This window comes from Neocloeon triangulifer, unplaced genomic scaffold (genome assembly GCF_031216515.1).
Source record: "Neocloeon triangulifer isolate White Clay Creek 2 clone unplaced genomic scaffold, ASM3121651v1 ptg000003l, whole genome shotgun sequence".
NCBI classification, from domain to species: Eukaryota; Metazoa; Arthropoda; class Insecta; order Ephemeroptera; family Baetidae; genus Neocloeon; species Neocloeon triangulifer.
In genome coordinates this window covers 3826138-3840782 of record NW_026775546.1, presented here as the reverse complement: position 1 = coordinate 3840782, position 14645 = coordinate 3826138, and the positions used below count along the sequence as shown (strand labels likewise).

The 14645-nt window shown below is 35.0% G+C and overlaps 2 protein-coding genes across 2 annotated transcripts; one reads left to right on the top strand and one right to left on the bottom strand.

Annotated features, from left to right (window-relative positions):
* The first annotated feature begins 188 nt into the window (after window positions 1-188).
* Window positions 189-1940, top strand: LOC132205839 (mitochondrial GTPase 1). Its single transcript, XM_059635162.1, has 7 exons — window positions 189-426; window positions 521-585; window positions 664-1009; window positions 1066-1224; window positions 1286-1367; window positions 1424-1530; window positions 1589-1940. Exons 1-7 carry the CDS (start codon window positions 327-329, stop codon window positions 1702-1704), a joined length of 975 nt encoding a protein of 324 aa, XP_059491145.1. The 5' UTR covers window positions 189-326; the 3' UTR covers window positions 1705-1940.
* Window positions 1929-14352, bottom strand: LOC132205838 (secreted frizzled-related protein 5-like). Its single transcript, XM_059635160.1, has 5 exons — window positions 14096-14352; window positions 12889-13159; window positions 4300-4374; window positions 3768-4015; window positions 1929-2411 (listed from the first exon to the last, which is right to left on the bottom strand). The coding sequence occupies exons 1-5, from the start codon at window positions 14300-14302 to the stop codon at window positions 2211-2213; spliced, it is 1002 nt and encodes a 333-aa protein (XP_059491143.1). The 5' UTR covers window positions 14303-14352; the 3' UTR covers window positions 1929-2210.
* Between the last annotated feature and the right edge of the window lie 293 nt (window positions 14353-14645).

Sequence of the window (14645 nt, the reverse complement as noted above, 5' to 3'; positions counted from 1 at the left end):
TGCAAAAAATTTTCAAGCATGGATCTCTTTAAAGAAGCTTTATTTCTGTCATTTTTAGTAAAAATTTAATAAAAAATAAAACATATATATATTAATTATTAGTCTATATATCTAGTTATTAGAAGAAAACTGAATAAATTTTTTAGTCCAATTTCTATTTTGTTGGTATAATTAGTCTTGGCCGATACGATAATATGCCACGCCCACTTAGCTGATTTTGCTTAAGTTGAAAAATAAACAAAATTAAAATTCTTTGTTCTCCAGTGTATCTCACTGCTAAATTCCGTATCAATTTTTCTCGAAAATACCTCCAAGTGATTTATAAAATGTCTGGGATTGTTTCAAAAACAGCTCCCGTCTTCAGAAGAAGCTTCAAAGTGCCAAATTCGGACGCCCTGCGTTGGTTTCCAGGACACATGGATAAAGGTTTGCTATTATTAAATAAATAATTTATGCTCAAATATAGCTATGTACATAAAGCATAATATTATAGCCTGACGTTTTTCTCTATATTTTACAGGAATAAAGCAAATGGAAAATAAGCTGACCCAAGTTGATTGTGTCATTGAAGTTCATGATGCAAGGGTATGGTACATACACATAGAACTAAATTAATAAATCTGCAAGAGCTAAAAAAAACTAAATTTTGTTGCTTTTTCACAGATTCCATTGTCAAGCCGAAATCCAAACTTCCGACACTCGTTTTTGGGCACGAAACCGCACCTTCTAGTGCTTAACAAAAAAGATCTAGTCGACATGAGTCTAGTCAATCAAATAGAAGAGCGGCTGAGGGTTGAACACGGAGTGTCTGATGTTATGTTCACCAATTGCAAGGATGACAAGGACAGGAACGTGGACAAGGTGGTACCTAAAGCCATCGAACTTATCTCTACCTCTCCCAGATACAACAGGGAAAACTCTGATGAAATTAACTTGATGATCATCGGAGTTCCCAATGTTGGCAAGTCTTCTTTGATAAATCGAATCAGGAATAAAGCCATGAAGAGGAGTAAGTGTTATAAACTTCAGTATTTACAAAAAAATCTCAACTTTGCTTAAAATCAGAAAATGCCGCTCCTGTTGGCGCTGTACCGGGAATCACAAAGAGTTTGATGACGAGAGTCCGAGTGAGCAACGAGCCGCCGGTGTTTTTGTTTGACTCCCCTGGTATTCTTACTCCGAATGTGAAAAACGCAGAAACTGGATTTCGATTGGCACTTTGTGGTGAGTTCATGTTTCCTTTAGTGAATTATTAGTTTATAAATTCCTCCCATTGATATTTTAGCTTGCATCAAAGACCACTTAGTAGGAATTGAAGTGATAGCAGACTATTTACTCTACACTCTAAACAGGCACCAAAATTTCAGGTAAATATATCTTCTTCTCACTGTGTCTCAAAACATTAAAATTATTATTTATTTAGCTACGTCGAATTGATGGGTTTGGAAGGTCCCACTGACAACATCGGAACTGTTTTAACCAAAGGAGCGATGAAACTCAAGAAGTATGAAAAAAGATTAAGTCATGAAGGTGCGAATAACGTTAGTGAATGTTTTGGTTGTTTTAAACTCAAATTTTAAATTTTTAGGTTACATAAATCGACCTCACCTGTCTGCTGCAGCCGAGTTTTTTGTTCAAGCCTTTCGTGAGGGCAAATTTGGCCCGATGATGCTCGATGTCGACTTCCTCGAAGGTAGAAATTAAGAAAATGCATTTGCAGAAGTTTGAAATAGCTGATCTGTGATTAATTTTGCGCCAGTTAGAAGGAAATTACGCACAAATGATTATGTATTTTTTGTGAAAAATATTCCAACTACTATCATTACGTCCTGTGCAATTATTGAAACTATAACTCTTGTTCCAAGCATAAATGTTAAAACCAATTTAGATCTTTGCGAGTTGAAATGTACTAAATAAAACCAAAAGGCCATCTGTTAATCCTATAAGGGGAATTTTATTTATCTAAACAAACTCGGCTTCTACTGCAGCAGCTTTTGCAAATTGCACATACACTATAATTATATATTACAATCACACTATTTACAATTTTATGGGCCAGCAAAAATTTTCAAAAAACTCTCGGACTTAATAATTTTCTCCTTTCGAACTTTGAAATTAATGCTGGGCCAATTTTATACTTTGTTTGTGCTGACTCGTTCAGACAGGATGAATTGGATAGGAATATAGAGAGAGATAGAAAAGAGAGACGTTCACAGTTTCGAAGAGGCTCGAGCTTGTTGGGTTCGAGTGCCGTTCCTTGGGGGCTTCTGCTGGGGCTTTTTGCGCCTCATCTTTCCTCGTTTCCTTCGATTGGCGTTAGCCGTGTCCTCACCGACAATCACCAACTGGGAGACCAGCTTTGGATCCGAACAGTTGATGCTCTTGAACATCTTGAGGGCTCTTTTGAAAGCCTAGAAAAAGGATTAAAAACTTTGGTTAATTCGAATAATTTGAAATTTATTAAGATTTCTTGATTTTAATTACAATTATTTAAATAACAAACATGAATACAAATTTAATTTTTCAAGTTAACTTTGCAATTAGTAAAATAGAAAAACTGGAAGTTACTAATTATTATTTCATTTAATTAGAGATCTAAATTTTTGCCTTAAATATGCTCTATGAATAAAAATTCTGTGAAACAAACCTTAATTAACTTTTTTTTTTATGTATTGCTGTTCTTAATAAGGACTGATGCGGCTTGAATCAAAATAATTTTCCTTATTAAACGCCCTTGCGTGTTTTATCAACTTATTATAAAAGCTCTTTGGAAATGCGAGACCAAGTTAAATAAACTCTCGACTCCCGGCTGCTGCATCATATTCTGATTATTCAATTTTTTTTATTCCTTCGACGGCGAACAAGTGGTTTTGAATGGGCATAATGTGTGTGTATGTATGTACGTGGATTTTACATTTGAGCATCGCAGAAACAGGTTTGGCGAACACACACGTACACTGCAAGACGAAGAGCAATGTTATTAAATCACCCACCGTAACTTCTCTCTTTCTCGCTCGCTCGTCGTTTCTTTTTTTATTTTATATATCCGCGTATGTGTGTGTTCTTTGCAGGGCTACTCGCTCTGGCGCGCGTACTTGCTCGTCGTCGCCGAAGATGAGATTTGCGAAAACGTTTACATATATATACTTGGGATGGGCCATAGGCTGTTCATTGCGCCCGTTTTTGCACATTTATAAAGCCGGTAATCTTTTATATACATACTAACTTGTGTGGCCTCCACTCTAGCTATTCTTGGAAACCATGCATAAGTAGGTATCAAGATTTCGATTAATTGGAAATTATATTACGATAAAAAATCATGATAATTATAAATTTATTGTCATTCAGTTTCAGTATGCTTTATAATTATAGTAATGAAACTTGATAAATGATTTTCATTTTCAATAAAAAATATTGGTTTTTTAGAAGGAAATTTGAATTGTTTTACTTCTGTTTGTAAGCAAATTCCTAAATTTAATTTTGATTAAAATTTATAGGTTATATAATTATTTTCTTCAAAATAATTCTTACTATTAACTATAAGAGAAAACTAGGCAACTTTGTCTACACAAAAGTAGAGCAGGTTGCATTTTATACTTCTCTTGGCCTTTTTTTACAAAAAAAAGTAGCGCAAAAAAAAGTATTTGAATTTTTCTGAACTATTTATAATATTTATCTTTCAATGATGCCAAAAAATAGCCAAAATGTATTAAATTTTAAAACTTTTGGAGATAAAAATTTACACAGATTGCAGATATTTAACGAACCTTTGAGTCTTTGGCCCAGGGCATGGCAAAACTGGGCACCATTTTGCCCTCTCGGAAGTGGCCCATGACGAGGAAGAACTCTCGACTGCCGCGCATGATGTCCTCGCAGCAAGTATCGCTTGGGTGCAGGGTGAATGTGGGTTTCCGCAGTTGCCGCAGCAGGGGCTTTTCCGTGGGGCCCTTGAGCACTTTGGCTTTGTTGCTCATCAGCTTGTTTTTGCGCACCTTCCGGAACTTGGTCCGCACCGCTGTTGGACGTGACATGGAACAAACGGCAGGAAGTTAGGGACAAACAGTCTGCGAAATCCGATTACGTTGCTAAATTCGTAATAATGAGAATATATATGTGAAGGACTCTGGGGAAGAGAACTTTTTACCAGACATGAAAAGTGAAAAGAGGAAGGAGAAAAAATTTGGCAGAAATTTTAAAGCCGAAAAAAGGTTGAAACTCAAAATATTTAATGGTTTTTCTTTCAATAATTATCAAAAAAATTGAGAATAATAAAAAAAATCCACTCTCTGTTAATCTTACCAAAGTCAGCTCTGCAGAAGTTGTCGAGGATGTTCTCGTACGTCTCGGGCTGGTTGCACGCCTGGCACTTGTCTGCTGCAACACACAAACCACATTTATTCCGATTATTGCTCTTGCAGCTGAATCAACATGCTCGTTGTGAGTTTATTTGATTTTCGGTCCGCGGGGCATCCGAGCCAGAAACAAAAGCAGCAGTTCTTCTCTCATTGCGATGCAGCACGGTGCTGATTTAAAAGTTGCCCCCCGACTTGATATATGATTGTGTGCGTTTTAAAACGTCTTTCTCACTCTCTGCATTCGTAAAAAAGCAGTCGTTTGTTTTGCTTCGTTAAACGCTCCCATTTGACGACGGCGAGCTGCTCTCATTACCAGAGAGAGCAGCCGCGCAGCAGAGGTCGAAAGCAAAATAAATAAAATAAACGTGATAATAAATAATTTGAAAACCGGCCGGCGATTTAGAATGAATGACTTTCATTACCCGATGTGGCTAAAATGAGACTTGACGAAAGGAGTTAAACACACTTGTAATTTTACAAGTCCCCATCGTTTAATTTAATTTAAAAAAAAAAAATTATAAAAAATTAAAATATAAAATTAAAATAAACTCATGAAGTAAAAATTTAAAATACCTGCATATTTCATATCAGAAAATTGAAGTACTTTTTGTTGTTTATATACATTTTTGTATTTTCACAGTATGAAATATTATATTCCCAAAAAATTCTGCTCAAATTGATCTTTGGTCCAATAAATCACCTGACCAAAGAGGTAATTTTTTTAGATCATATCAATGTTTAATTTGGTTTTTGGGAACGAAAAATGACAGCTTGAAGCAAATTTATAGCTTCATTTTTGGCGCTGCTGCTGATTGCTGGCGAGAGTAAATCGAGATTGTGTTATTCGCCGAGGTTCTTATTAAATTAATCGTGGCCAAAATCGCAATTTATTCGCGCAGCATGGGCGTGCCGGATCGATGCTGACGCGCGAGCGACTTTTTTTATAAATATGGTGTGTGTGCGTTTTTGCACATCATACACAGAGCACAAACATAAGTAGAGTGCGTGTTGTAAGATAATTCGCGCCCGTCGGACGATCAACGCTCTCTGCTGCCCACGTATATACGGTTTATATATTTCATGCTATACTTGTTTGTGTCCAGGTGTTCAACAACGGCTGCTATTTTCGGAGCTGATGCTCTTTTCCTTGTACAATAAATCAAACAATTAAAGCAAGAAAAGAAGGCCCACGATAAAGATATACCGAAAGATTCATTGTGGAGGGGAGAGTGGATTATTGGAATTTTTATAACGCGTTAAAGATTGGAAATAAACGCTTTGAAGAGAATTTTTTAATTGTGTTCTACGTTTTTAAAAATTCAAATGCATTTTTGTCCATCATCATTTGAATCTTTAAAATCACTCATTAAAAGGTTTTTCTTCTTTAACTTGAATTGCATATTTGATTGAAATTTCATTACATTTATGGGTTCACTTGGATTTTCAACCTCTTTCTACTCATATGAAAAAAAATTAAAGCATGAAAGGAAAACATATTTTGTACATTGTAAAGAATTTATTTTTAAATTTTGATAACCGTCAAAATAAATAAAATTATACTAAAAAAAACTTTTTATAATGGTAATTCACGATCGAGGGTTGATTCATGGTGATTTTAATTTAGTATTTAATTTAAATTTAATGTAATATAAAATTAATATTGTTTTTCTTAAGCAATAAACAACTCACAAAAACCCATCGTGGAAAAGCCAAATTTAAATTCAAATCACCTTAAATAAAATACAATTTGCAGGACTTTTTATCCGAACCAATTAAAAATTTACAATAATATCAATTTCATCCTCAATCATAATAATTTGGTTTGAAATTTTAATTTATGCTCAAAGAAGCAAATCCGATACAATCATGAAAATACGGCGGATGAAAAATTTCTCAATATCCAACCCAAACCCTTGTAAATTCAAATAAACAAAAATTTAGGATAACTTTTAAATCATCAAATTTGTTTCCATTTATGTCCAAAAGACCCTTCTTTCTTTTCATGCCCAAACCTTTTATGTCAAAAATGTTCTTGTGATCGAATTGGATGTGGCAGCAACTTTTTCCGAAGCGTCACACTCACTGATACATGTTCCCGTCTACCGCACTCGCTCCAGTTTCGGAAACCCATCTCTCCTCTGCTTCTGCTAAATAATCCAAACGTAATATAGCTGGGAGAGCGTTTGAAAAGTTTCTGGTGTGCATTTGTCACGCGTCAAACTTGCAGCAGTCGGGCCGACACCAGAGAGGAAAGGATTCAATTTCGAAAATGTATGATCAACTTTGAGGAAGGCCGTAAATCCGAGTGCGAAGTAAAGGCTGCTCAATAATAAATAATTCCGTGGCGCGCGCATTAACGATGCCATATTTCAAAACGAGGCCTGTCAAAGCTGCCTGCTGCTCGGCGGCAAGAGTTATCGCTCTTTTAGCAAGACAAATTACACAGCCGTCTCAAGATATGCATATACACCCTCGAGACGCCGAAGCCGATTTGTGTTCGCACTATATATTCTACGGTCACCTTTTTTTTTACTTCCCAGCGTGTTTTGATTTCCAGCTCCTCTCGTTAGCCTCTCCAACCACCACAGAGTGAAGTGAAATAAAAAAAGTTGTACGCTTTGTTTGCCCAGCAGATGGCTATAAGGAAAACCCCAGCGACGCAATTACTTTGAGCCACACGGCGTCACGATTTAAGTGAATTCTGTACTTAGCTTCTTTGAAGGGAGAATTTATGTTTTAACAGAGAACAAGATGGAAAGAAAAAAGATTTTACATAATTTCCGAATGAAATTAATACGCATTGTAAAAATTATAAAAAAACCACTAAAAATTTCTTATTATTACAGGTATTTATCTTCGTAATTGAATGATTAATATAATTATACATTTTTGTTTTAATTTCATCTTATTAACTACAAAAATTCCTGATCAGGAATTTATTTTAAAATTATCAACACAAATATAAATCTAAATGGAACTCTGGAAATTATGTTTATAATAAATTTTCTACAAATCATAATAATCTTTAACATTTCCAATATATTTTTAACTTGAATTAAAGTAACTCCCACAATAATCACTAAAATTCTAAAATTATTTAAATAATTATGTTAAGCTAAATAATATAATAAATTGAAATGAATAAAATTATGATAAAAAAAAACAAGAATTTTATTAATTATATATAAATTATAAACTTATTATAATATTTATTTTATAGAGAGGCAAAAGAAAAACAAGTTTGTCTTGGAATTAAGTTTCAGAGTGGTGTTATGACTTTTATTTTCCATCCACACGAAGAGTTGCTGAAGACGAAATTCTCCAGCAGACAGGTTGAAGAGCGAGTGTGTGGTAAACTCGCTGAAAACAGATTGAATCTCGTTAAAGCGCCCGTCTCGCTTATTAATGGTAATAACAGTCTTTCAGCTTTGCCTCTCACTATCAATTTATATCAATTTTCACGAGCAGGAAAACCAACATGCCTCGCACGTTAATTGGCATGAAACTTGGATGTGTACTCCCGTAATTGAAGTTTGTCAGTCTAATTGAGTGGCATGGTGTCCGCACTTAAAAAAAAACTGACCGGTAAAATTGTGCTCAATACAAAATGAATGGTTTCGAGCACCAGCAAAACGTAACAAATAAACAATTTAAGTGCATTAAAATGCAATATAAATGAAAAATCAAATCAATTTTGTAAAAGGTTGGAAGTTTTCTAATCTCAAAATATCTTTGCAAAAATATTATGGCCCACAAAAAATTAGAAAAGATTATTAAATAAATTTAAAATGTCAGTCTTAGCTACAGAAGATTTATGTTTTTAATTTTTTGTTAGAGATTCAATTTGAATAATTTTTCGTCTTCAGTCAATATTAATTTAATTATTTTTAAAGCAATCAAGTAAATTGAACTATTACTTATTAAATGCGCATGATTTGAAGAGGCAAAATTAATTCAAAAATAAATGCCAAAGTGGTGCGACGCTCTGCGGGTTAAATAATGCTCTCGTGCCAACAGGGAAGACGACAAACTGTTTGTGTGCGGATGTCGTGGGTGAATAATTGCGAGGCGTCGAGTACCGCCCGTCTAGGTGGTATTTACACGTAGGTGTCGAGCCCCCCGTCGCGAGCAATTATTCAAACACACACACACGACGCCCAGCCAGCCAGCCAGCTGGAATATTATCGCCCCGCGCGCGTCGTGACGGCGCTTCGGATTGGATTTCTGCCTCGACACGAGAGAAAAGTTATTACGCGAAATTTCTGCGAAATTGAAAACCCAAGCAAATGTATCCGCTTTCACTCAAATTGAAGTGTCGCGTGTGCACGTATTTTTGCCACCCCGAAAAGACTGATCCACTCTCTGAAACGTTGTCTCTTGATCTCGCTTCTAGTGACACTTGAAACTTGATAAGGCGCCGCTTCATATAGCGAGATAATTGGATTTTCCGATGGTATAATGCATTACACAACACCTCATTTTTTGCTCTGCAATATCAATAATTAAATTGTGATAATTTCTTGTACTTGCAATTAAATTAATCATTATAATTATAATAACTTTTTTAAAATTATGAATTGCAATTTATAAAATAAATATTTTTTTTGCGGGGAAACAAATTTTTTTGCTCCATATAATATGAATATAAACGGGGATAATAATTTAAACATTGGCTTTGTCCAGCTTTATGACCAGGAAAATTTCCATTTTGTAAAAAAAGCCTGTTGAGTAATTTAATTGTTTTTTTTTAAGGATTCGCGACTTTCAAGGTGATTTTTTGTAATTATCAGCAAGTCCTATTAGAGACTGGATTTAATTGGTATTTTGATTGTAGATTATTATTTTAAGCTTATTTAGTTCATTTCAAAACTATGCCTTTCACAACAACAACCAAAAGTGTAAATTAGTGATATTCCTAAACTATAAATTTTGCAAAGATTACTGATTTAATTATTATATTCATAATTAAAAAAATTAACCATTTTATAAAAATTGAATAAAGTATTTAATTATCTTTAGTTTCATTTAAATCCGTACCAAATCAAGATTAAATTTTATTAAGAAAAAAAAAAATGGAAAGAATATCGAAACAAAAGAAATCAACTTGCTCTTTGTTTTGAGTTTCAATATTTTTCCACTTTGGCAGCGCATGAAGTTGATCGAGTGCGCACAAAGCAGTATGTGACACTACAAAAATTATTGCGTCTCGTTGTCAAGACTCGGTTATTGTTAAACATGGCACTATTGGCTCGCATTGCACAGTCGAAAGGGTTAAAAAGAGCAAACGATGCATTTTCACACGCGCGGTAATTCTCAATTGACACCCACTTGAGAGGTCAACAGACTCCCGCGTCGTGCCGTGGAAATGAGGAAGCCCGCACTCGACGCGGGCGAATTTCCAATTACAAATGCACTGAAGAGAGAGAGAGGCTTGCCTCTCTTTAAAAAAACACCAACACACAAAACTCTCCGGCTGCTCTCGCACACGACGCGTGATGATTGTAAATTATTGCCGTGTTTATTTTATTGCCCCCACACACATGTACACACAGAGAGCAGCAGACAAGCGTAATATAAATAGAGACGTCAAATCACGCTATTTCACGGATCTCGCGTATTTTTATTCTCGTTCATTTACTTTTATAGTCCGTGGCTGTCGATGTATTACTACACGGGCAGCAGCACTGCGAGCTGCTTTTTTTTTGCCCCGCAGCACGATTCTCGCGGGCGAGAATCTGAGCAAATAAATTCTTTGCCGAACAGGATGTAGCGGGAAAATGGAATGAATTACATCAACATGCACAAACTCACAAAGCCGATGGGAGATTTCGAAAGATGGATAACCGAGCTGAAATTTTAAATGACTCAGCAACTAAGTTTGAGATATTTGAATAAACAATCCTGCTTCAATTTCTGCAACGCAATAAAGTACGCTATTGAGATGACATCCTGATTTCAATGAAAATTGGTGTACAACTTCTACTAAACGGCCATTAATTTGTGCCCAATTTTCATAGTTTAATTTTTTGCCATTAAAAGCATATTATTTGAATTAAATATTGGAGACATCAAAAAGAAGGCAAAATACATGCACAGGACGCTTTTGTTGCCCACATTTCCTCGTTTTTAACCTGCGTATAAATGGGAACTACCAACCCTTATGAAATTTGGCAACTTTTGATATAACCATTCCAGATCCCAAGGCTATTGCAAGTTGCATAAAAACTTTCATCAAAATCGTGGTGTCATTTCAACAGCGTACCTTGTGAGAAGTTCATAATTCATTATTAATATTTCATTTTGAATTTTGAATAAAGCTACGATTGCAGGATTTTATTAAACAAAAATAAAAATTGTTGGAATAAAAATACTGAAATTTATAGTTATTTATATGACAACTAACGCAAAAAATTATTGAAAATATTAAATAATAAATAATATTTTATTAATAGTGATAATGTCGAAGTAACGAATAAAATTGAGGAAAGTGATTTTATAATAATAACTCTCATTTAATATATTTAAGTCAACATTAATAACAACAAAACATTTTTATCGTTACTATATTAATTTGACAAAAATTTCTTATAACTTTTGCAAAAAAAACATCAGTTGATTGTAAAATAATAATATCAGCCAATTTAAAAAAAATATAAATATAGTATAGATAGAGATGATATACACATTATGTTTGCCATGATTAATAATTTTTTAGATATACACGCATCTCTTATTACACTTCTCCCTCTCTGATATGATATGATCTGTGAAGATGCAAAGTGTAATTTAATGTCCCAGCAATTCCAACTTTAAAATAGATTTAAAACACTTTTCTTGGCATACACCTATCGAACAAAAAATACAGCAATCTCGTGAGTGAACTTAAAATTGAAAATTCTTAATTTGTTTGGTATTTCTAAGCATCAGAAACTCAATAAATAAAACGTTTGTTTTTCATTGTTTCTTGTAATTAATTAGGATTTATAGCTATGCCACATTATCTTTATTTAGTAATCTATTTGAAGCAGACGATTTTTGTGAAATGGGCTCGGTTATAACAACCGATATTTCAGAGAGAAAAATATTACCATTTAATTAAAATTTAATGAGAATAAGTTGGGATTAATTTTATCCCACCCAATTTTTCTTTTCATTTGAAAATTGATGAAAATTCTAATGCAGATTATTTAAATAAAGCCTACTTTAACATACATTTATTTCCAAACTTTCATTGATGAATAAAATTTTGAAAACTGAAAAGATTACAAATTTCTAAATTGTTAAAAATTTAGAAATAGAATGAATTCAACCCTGAGGCATTACCGAGGGTGTAAACGTGGAGAGATGTAAATATATTGTTGGAAATAGAGGCATTGTATAATACCGTGGGGGATAAATAGCTGCTGACTTAATCCCGTCTTCATTGACCAGCATCATGCGTCCAACGTGTCGGACACAAAAGCGGCAGAATTAACCGGCTTTTTTATTGACTGGGCTCCAGCTGCAGAAGAGAAGAAGAAGACGAAGTGTGAAAAGCTGCGCTGCCTCCCCTCGGCGCGAATACACCCCATTTGTCATTGCCGCCGAGATAGAGGCAGACAGCTAGTGCATCTGCATTCATTTGTTCTACGTGACGGAGAGCGGCCGGCCCGGCACACGCGATTTTTCAGCAGATCAGCAGCAGCAACTCTCACACGTGCTGCGCCTTTTTAATAATGGACTGCCAGTCTCTCTCTTCTCAGCCATATGCTTGCTCTTTCTATTTCATGAAGATCCTCTTTCGCTTTTCATGGCAAAACTTTGCCAGCCCACCAAGTTGTCTCATCATCGTGATATAAGGACTGCCGGGTTTTTTCTCTCTCCTTGGCATACGCGGCAGGAAAAAGTTTTCTTTCTTCGACTTGTATTTACTTTGGCCTCTCTTGAGCCATAAGGTCAGAGGGGAGGTGCAAGGGAGCTTAATGAAAATTCTCACAACACCGATAAATCAACACGACGAAATCGACTTTGATTTTCGCTGCAGCAAGAGCGCAATTCAATTCTTTTACCAAACCTCAAATTTAAAAATGATTATTTAATTAGATTTTTTAATTTTAATTTACGTTTTGTTTAAATGCAAAAAGTACACAATTTTTAATTGATTTAAATTTATCCAGGTGTTTTGAAGAAAATTTACAAATTTATCTCAGCGGATTTTATGGATTTCTGAGAAATTTAAACAATTTAACTTGGTTTTTTAGTTAAAGAACAAAAAGTAATTAACCTTGAACTCAATGCAGCGGTATTTTTAATCGCAGAAGTTGTAGCAAAATCTTTAAAAATATTCTAAAAATTCCCTTTCTTTCAAACAAACTGATTTTTCCATAACTGAATGTAAACAATGTGATTGTATAAATTTTGACAAATAAACAATAACAATAAAAAAAAATCACAATCATTAAGTTCATTTTGATAAATAGTAAAAAAAGATGAATTTTATGACGATTTGAATTCCAGGAAATAACGGAAATAAAAATGCATGCATTTTTCTCACCTTCGGAGGAGTTGCTGTTGATTGATTGCGGCGAGATGCACATGTCGTTGTCCAGAGGGAACTTCTCACACTTGAGCATGTCCGGCCAGGGAAAGCCGTAGGTGAGCATTCGGTCTTCGCAGCCCTGTTTGACCTTTTCACACAGCGATCTGCAAGGGTAGATGGTCCTCTCGAGGCAAACCGGGCTGAACAGTGAGCAGAGGAAGAGCTGCGTGCCCGAGTGGCACTTGATGCCCAGCAGCGGAACCCATGAGCTCGCCTGGTGCGAAACCTGCGCAAAAATTCAATTAGCACTAAATAAATTAGTGGTCAACAAGTTCTATATCAGGAAAATTTAAGTGTAATTATTTGTAATATTTACTCCAGCTTTGTAAGTTTAATTGAGATTTTTAACTTGAAAATATCTATGCTTTAAAACCAATTAATAGAAAGAAAATGTGTCTAAAAAGATTTGGATAATTAGTTTTATGTTAAAAAAAACCCTAGCCAAACATTTAGCGCGTTAATTATGAATACACTTTAAATAATATGCCCGTAACTGTAATCTGATAATTTTATTAAGTTCAAGTTTAAGAACCAAATTTACAGCTCAAATATTTCGTAAATTATTGTTCTCCTCAAAACTTCAGCTACAAATGTGCCGCAATATTAAACAATAAATACTAATTATCCTTATTTTTAATTTAAAAAGTCTTGGAAAACAATAAGTCTCATTCCAATTTAAAAAAAAAAAAATGCAAATATATAAGGACAAAAATCTAATCTTGATCAAATTCATTATTATTTATTTTGACGTTTGACCTGCTTGAACCTAATTTTCTGTAAGATTATTCTTTGGTTATTTTTTCCTTACTTCAAGACTTGTCTCTACATGCGGCCGGTAATTTAGGAAAAAATCACGTATAATAAATCAGACAAAATTTATTCGAGGAAAATGTTTGAGGTAAAATTTCAGCAAACGACTCGTACACGATAAAAATTGAAATAAAAAAGCCTGCCTCTGACCGTATGTGGTTGTCTGGGTTAAAGGTCAAGGCCATTGAAGGTACGTCTGAAGGATGTTTCATCTCTCACAATGTGATTCCCAGTGAGATCATTTTAAATAAATTTTGTAATAACAAAAAATAGTAATTAATAATAAAAAGTAAAAATTACAACTGTTTAAAAATAAAAATAAAAAGTGCATAAGTAAGTAACGGGACGTCACCTCGGCCATGGTGTCGTGGTCGAGCAAGTTGGGCAGTCGCATCTTGTGGTAGCCGATGCCGTGGCACAGACTCATGTTGCGCGGAATGTCGACGCACGTGGGGTGCGAGGCGCGACCTGAGAGCGGCCAGTCGCCCAGGTAGGAGGCCGTGGCCGCCGGTGGCGCGGCGGCCACCACCGCCAGCACGAGCACGAGCCGCGCGAGCATGCCTGCTTGAGAGCCGCCGTCGACTGAGTGAGAGAGAGAGAAAGAGCGTGAAACTTCGCCTCTCTCGCCGCAGCCGCGACCAGGGCCTTCTTCTGGCGGCTGCTGCCGCCGCGGCGTGGGTGTTGCATACCCAACAGGCTGCTCTTCTCACATTAATGCACGGCAATATTTTGAAATTGATCCTCAAAGTGCTCTACTTGATTGTCGTAAAATATCTTTTTTAATTTTATTGCTAAAATACTCTAAGTTATATCAAAACGCCGACCTGCCAATTTTTTTTTAATTCGGATACTTTTTAACTAAAAAAACTCATTGTTTTGACAATGTGTGCTGTGATTCATAA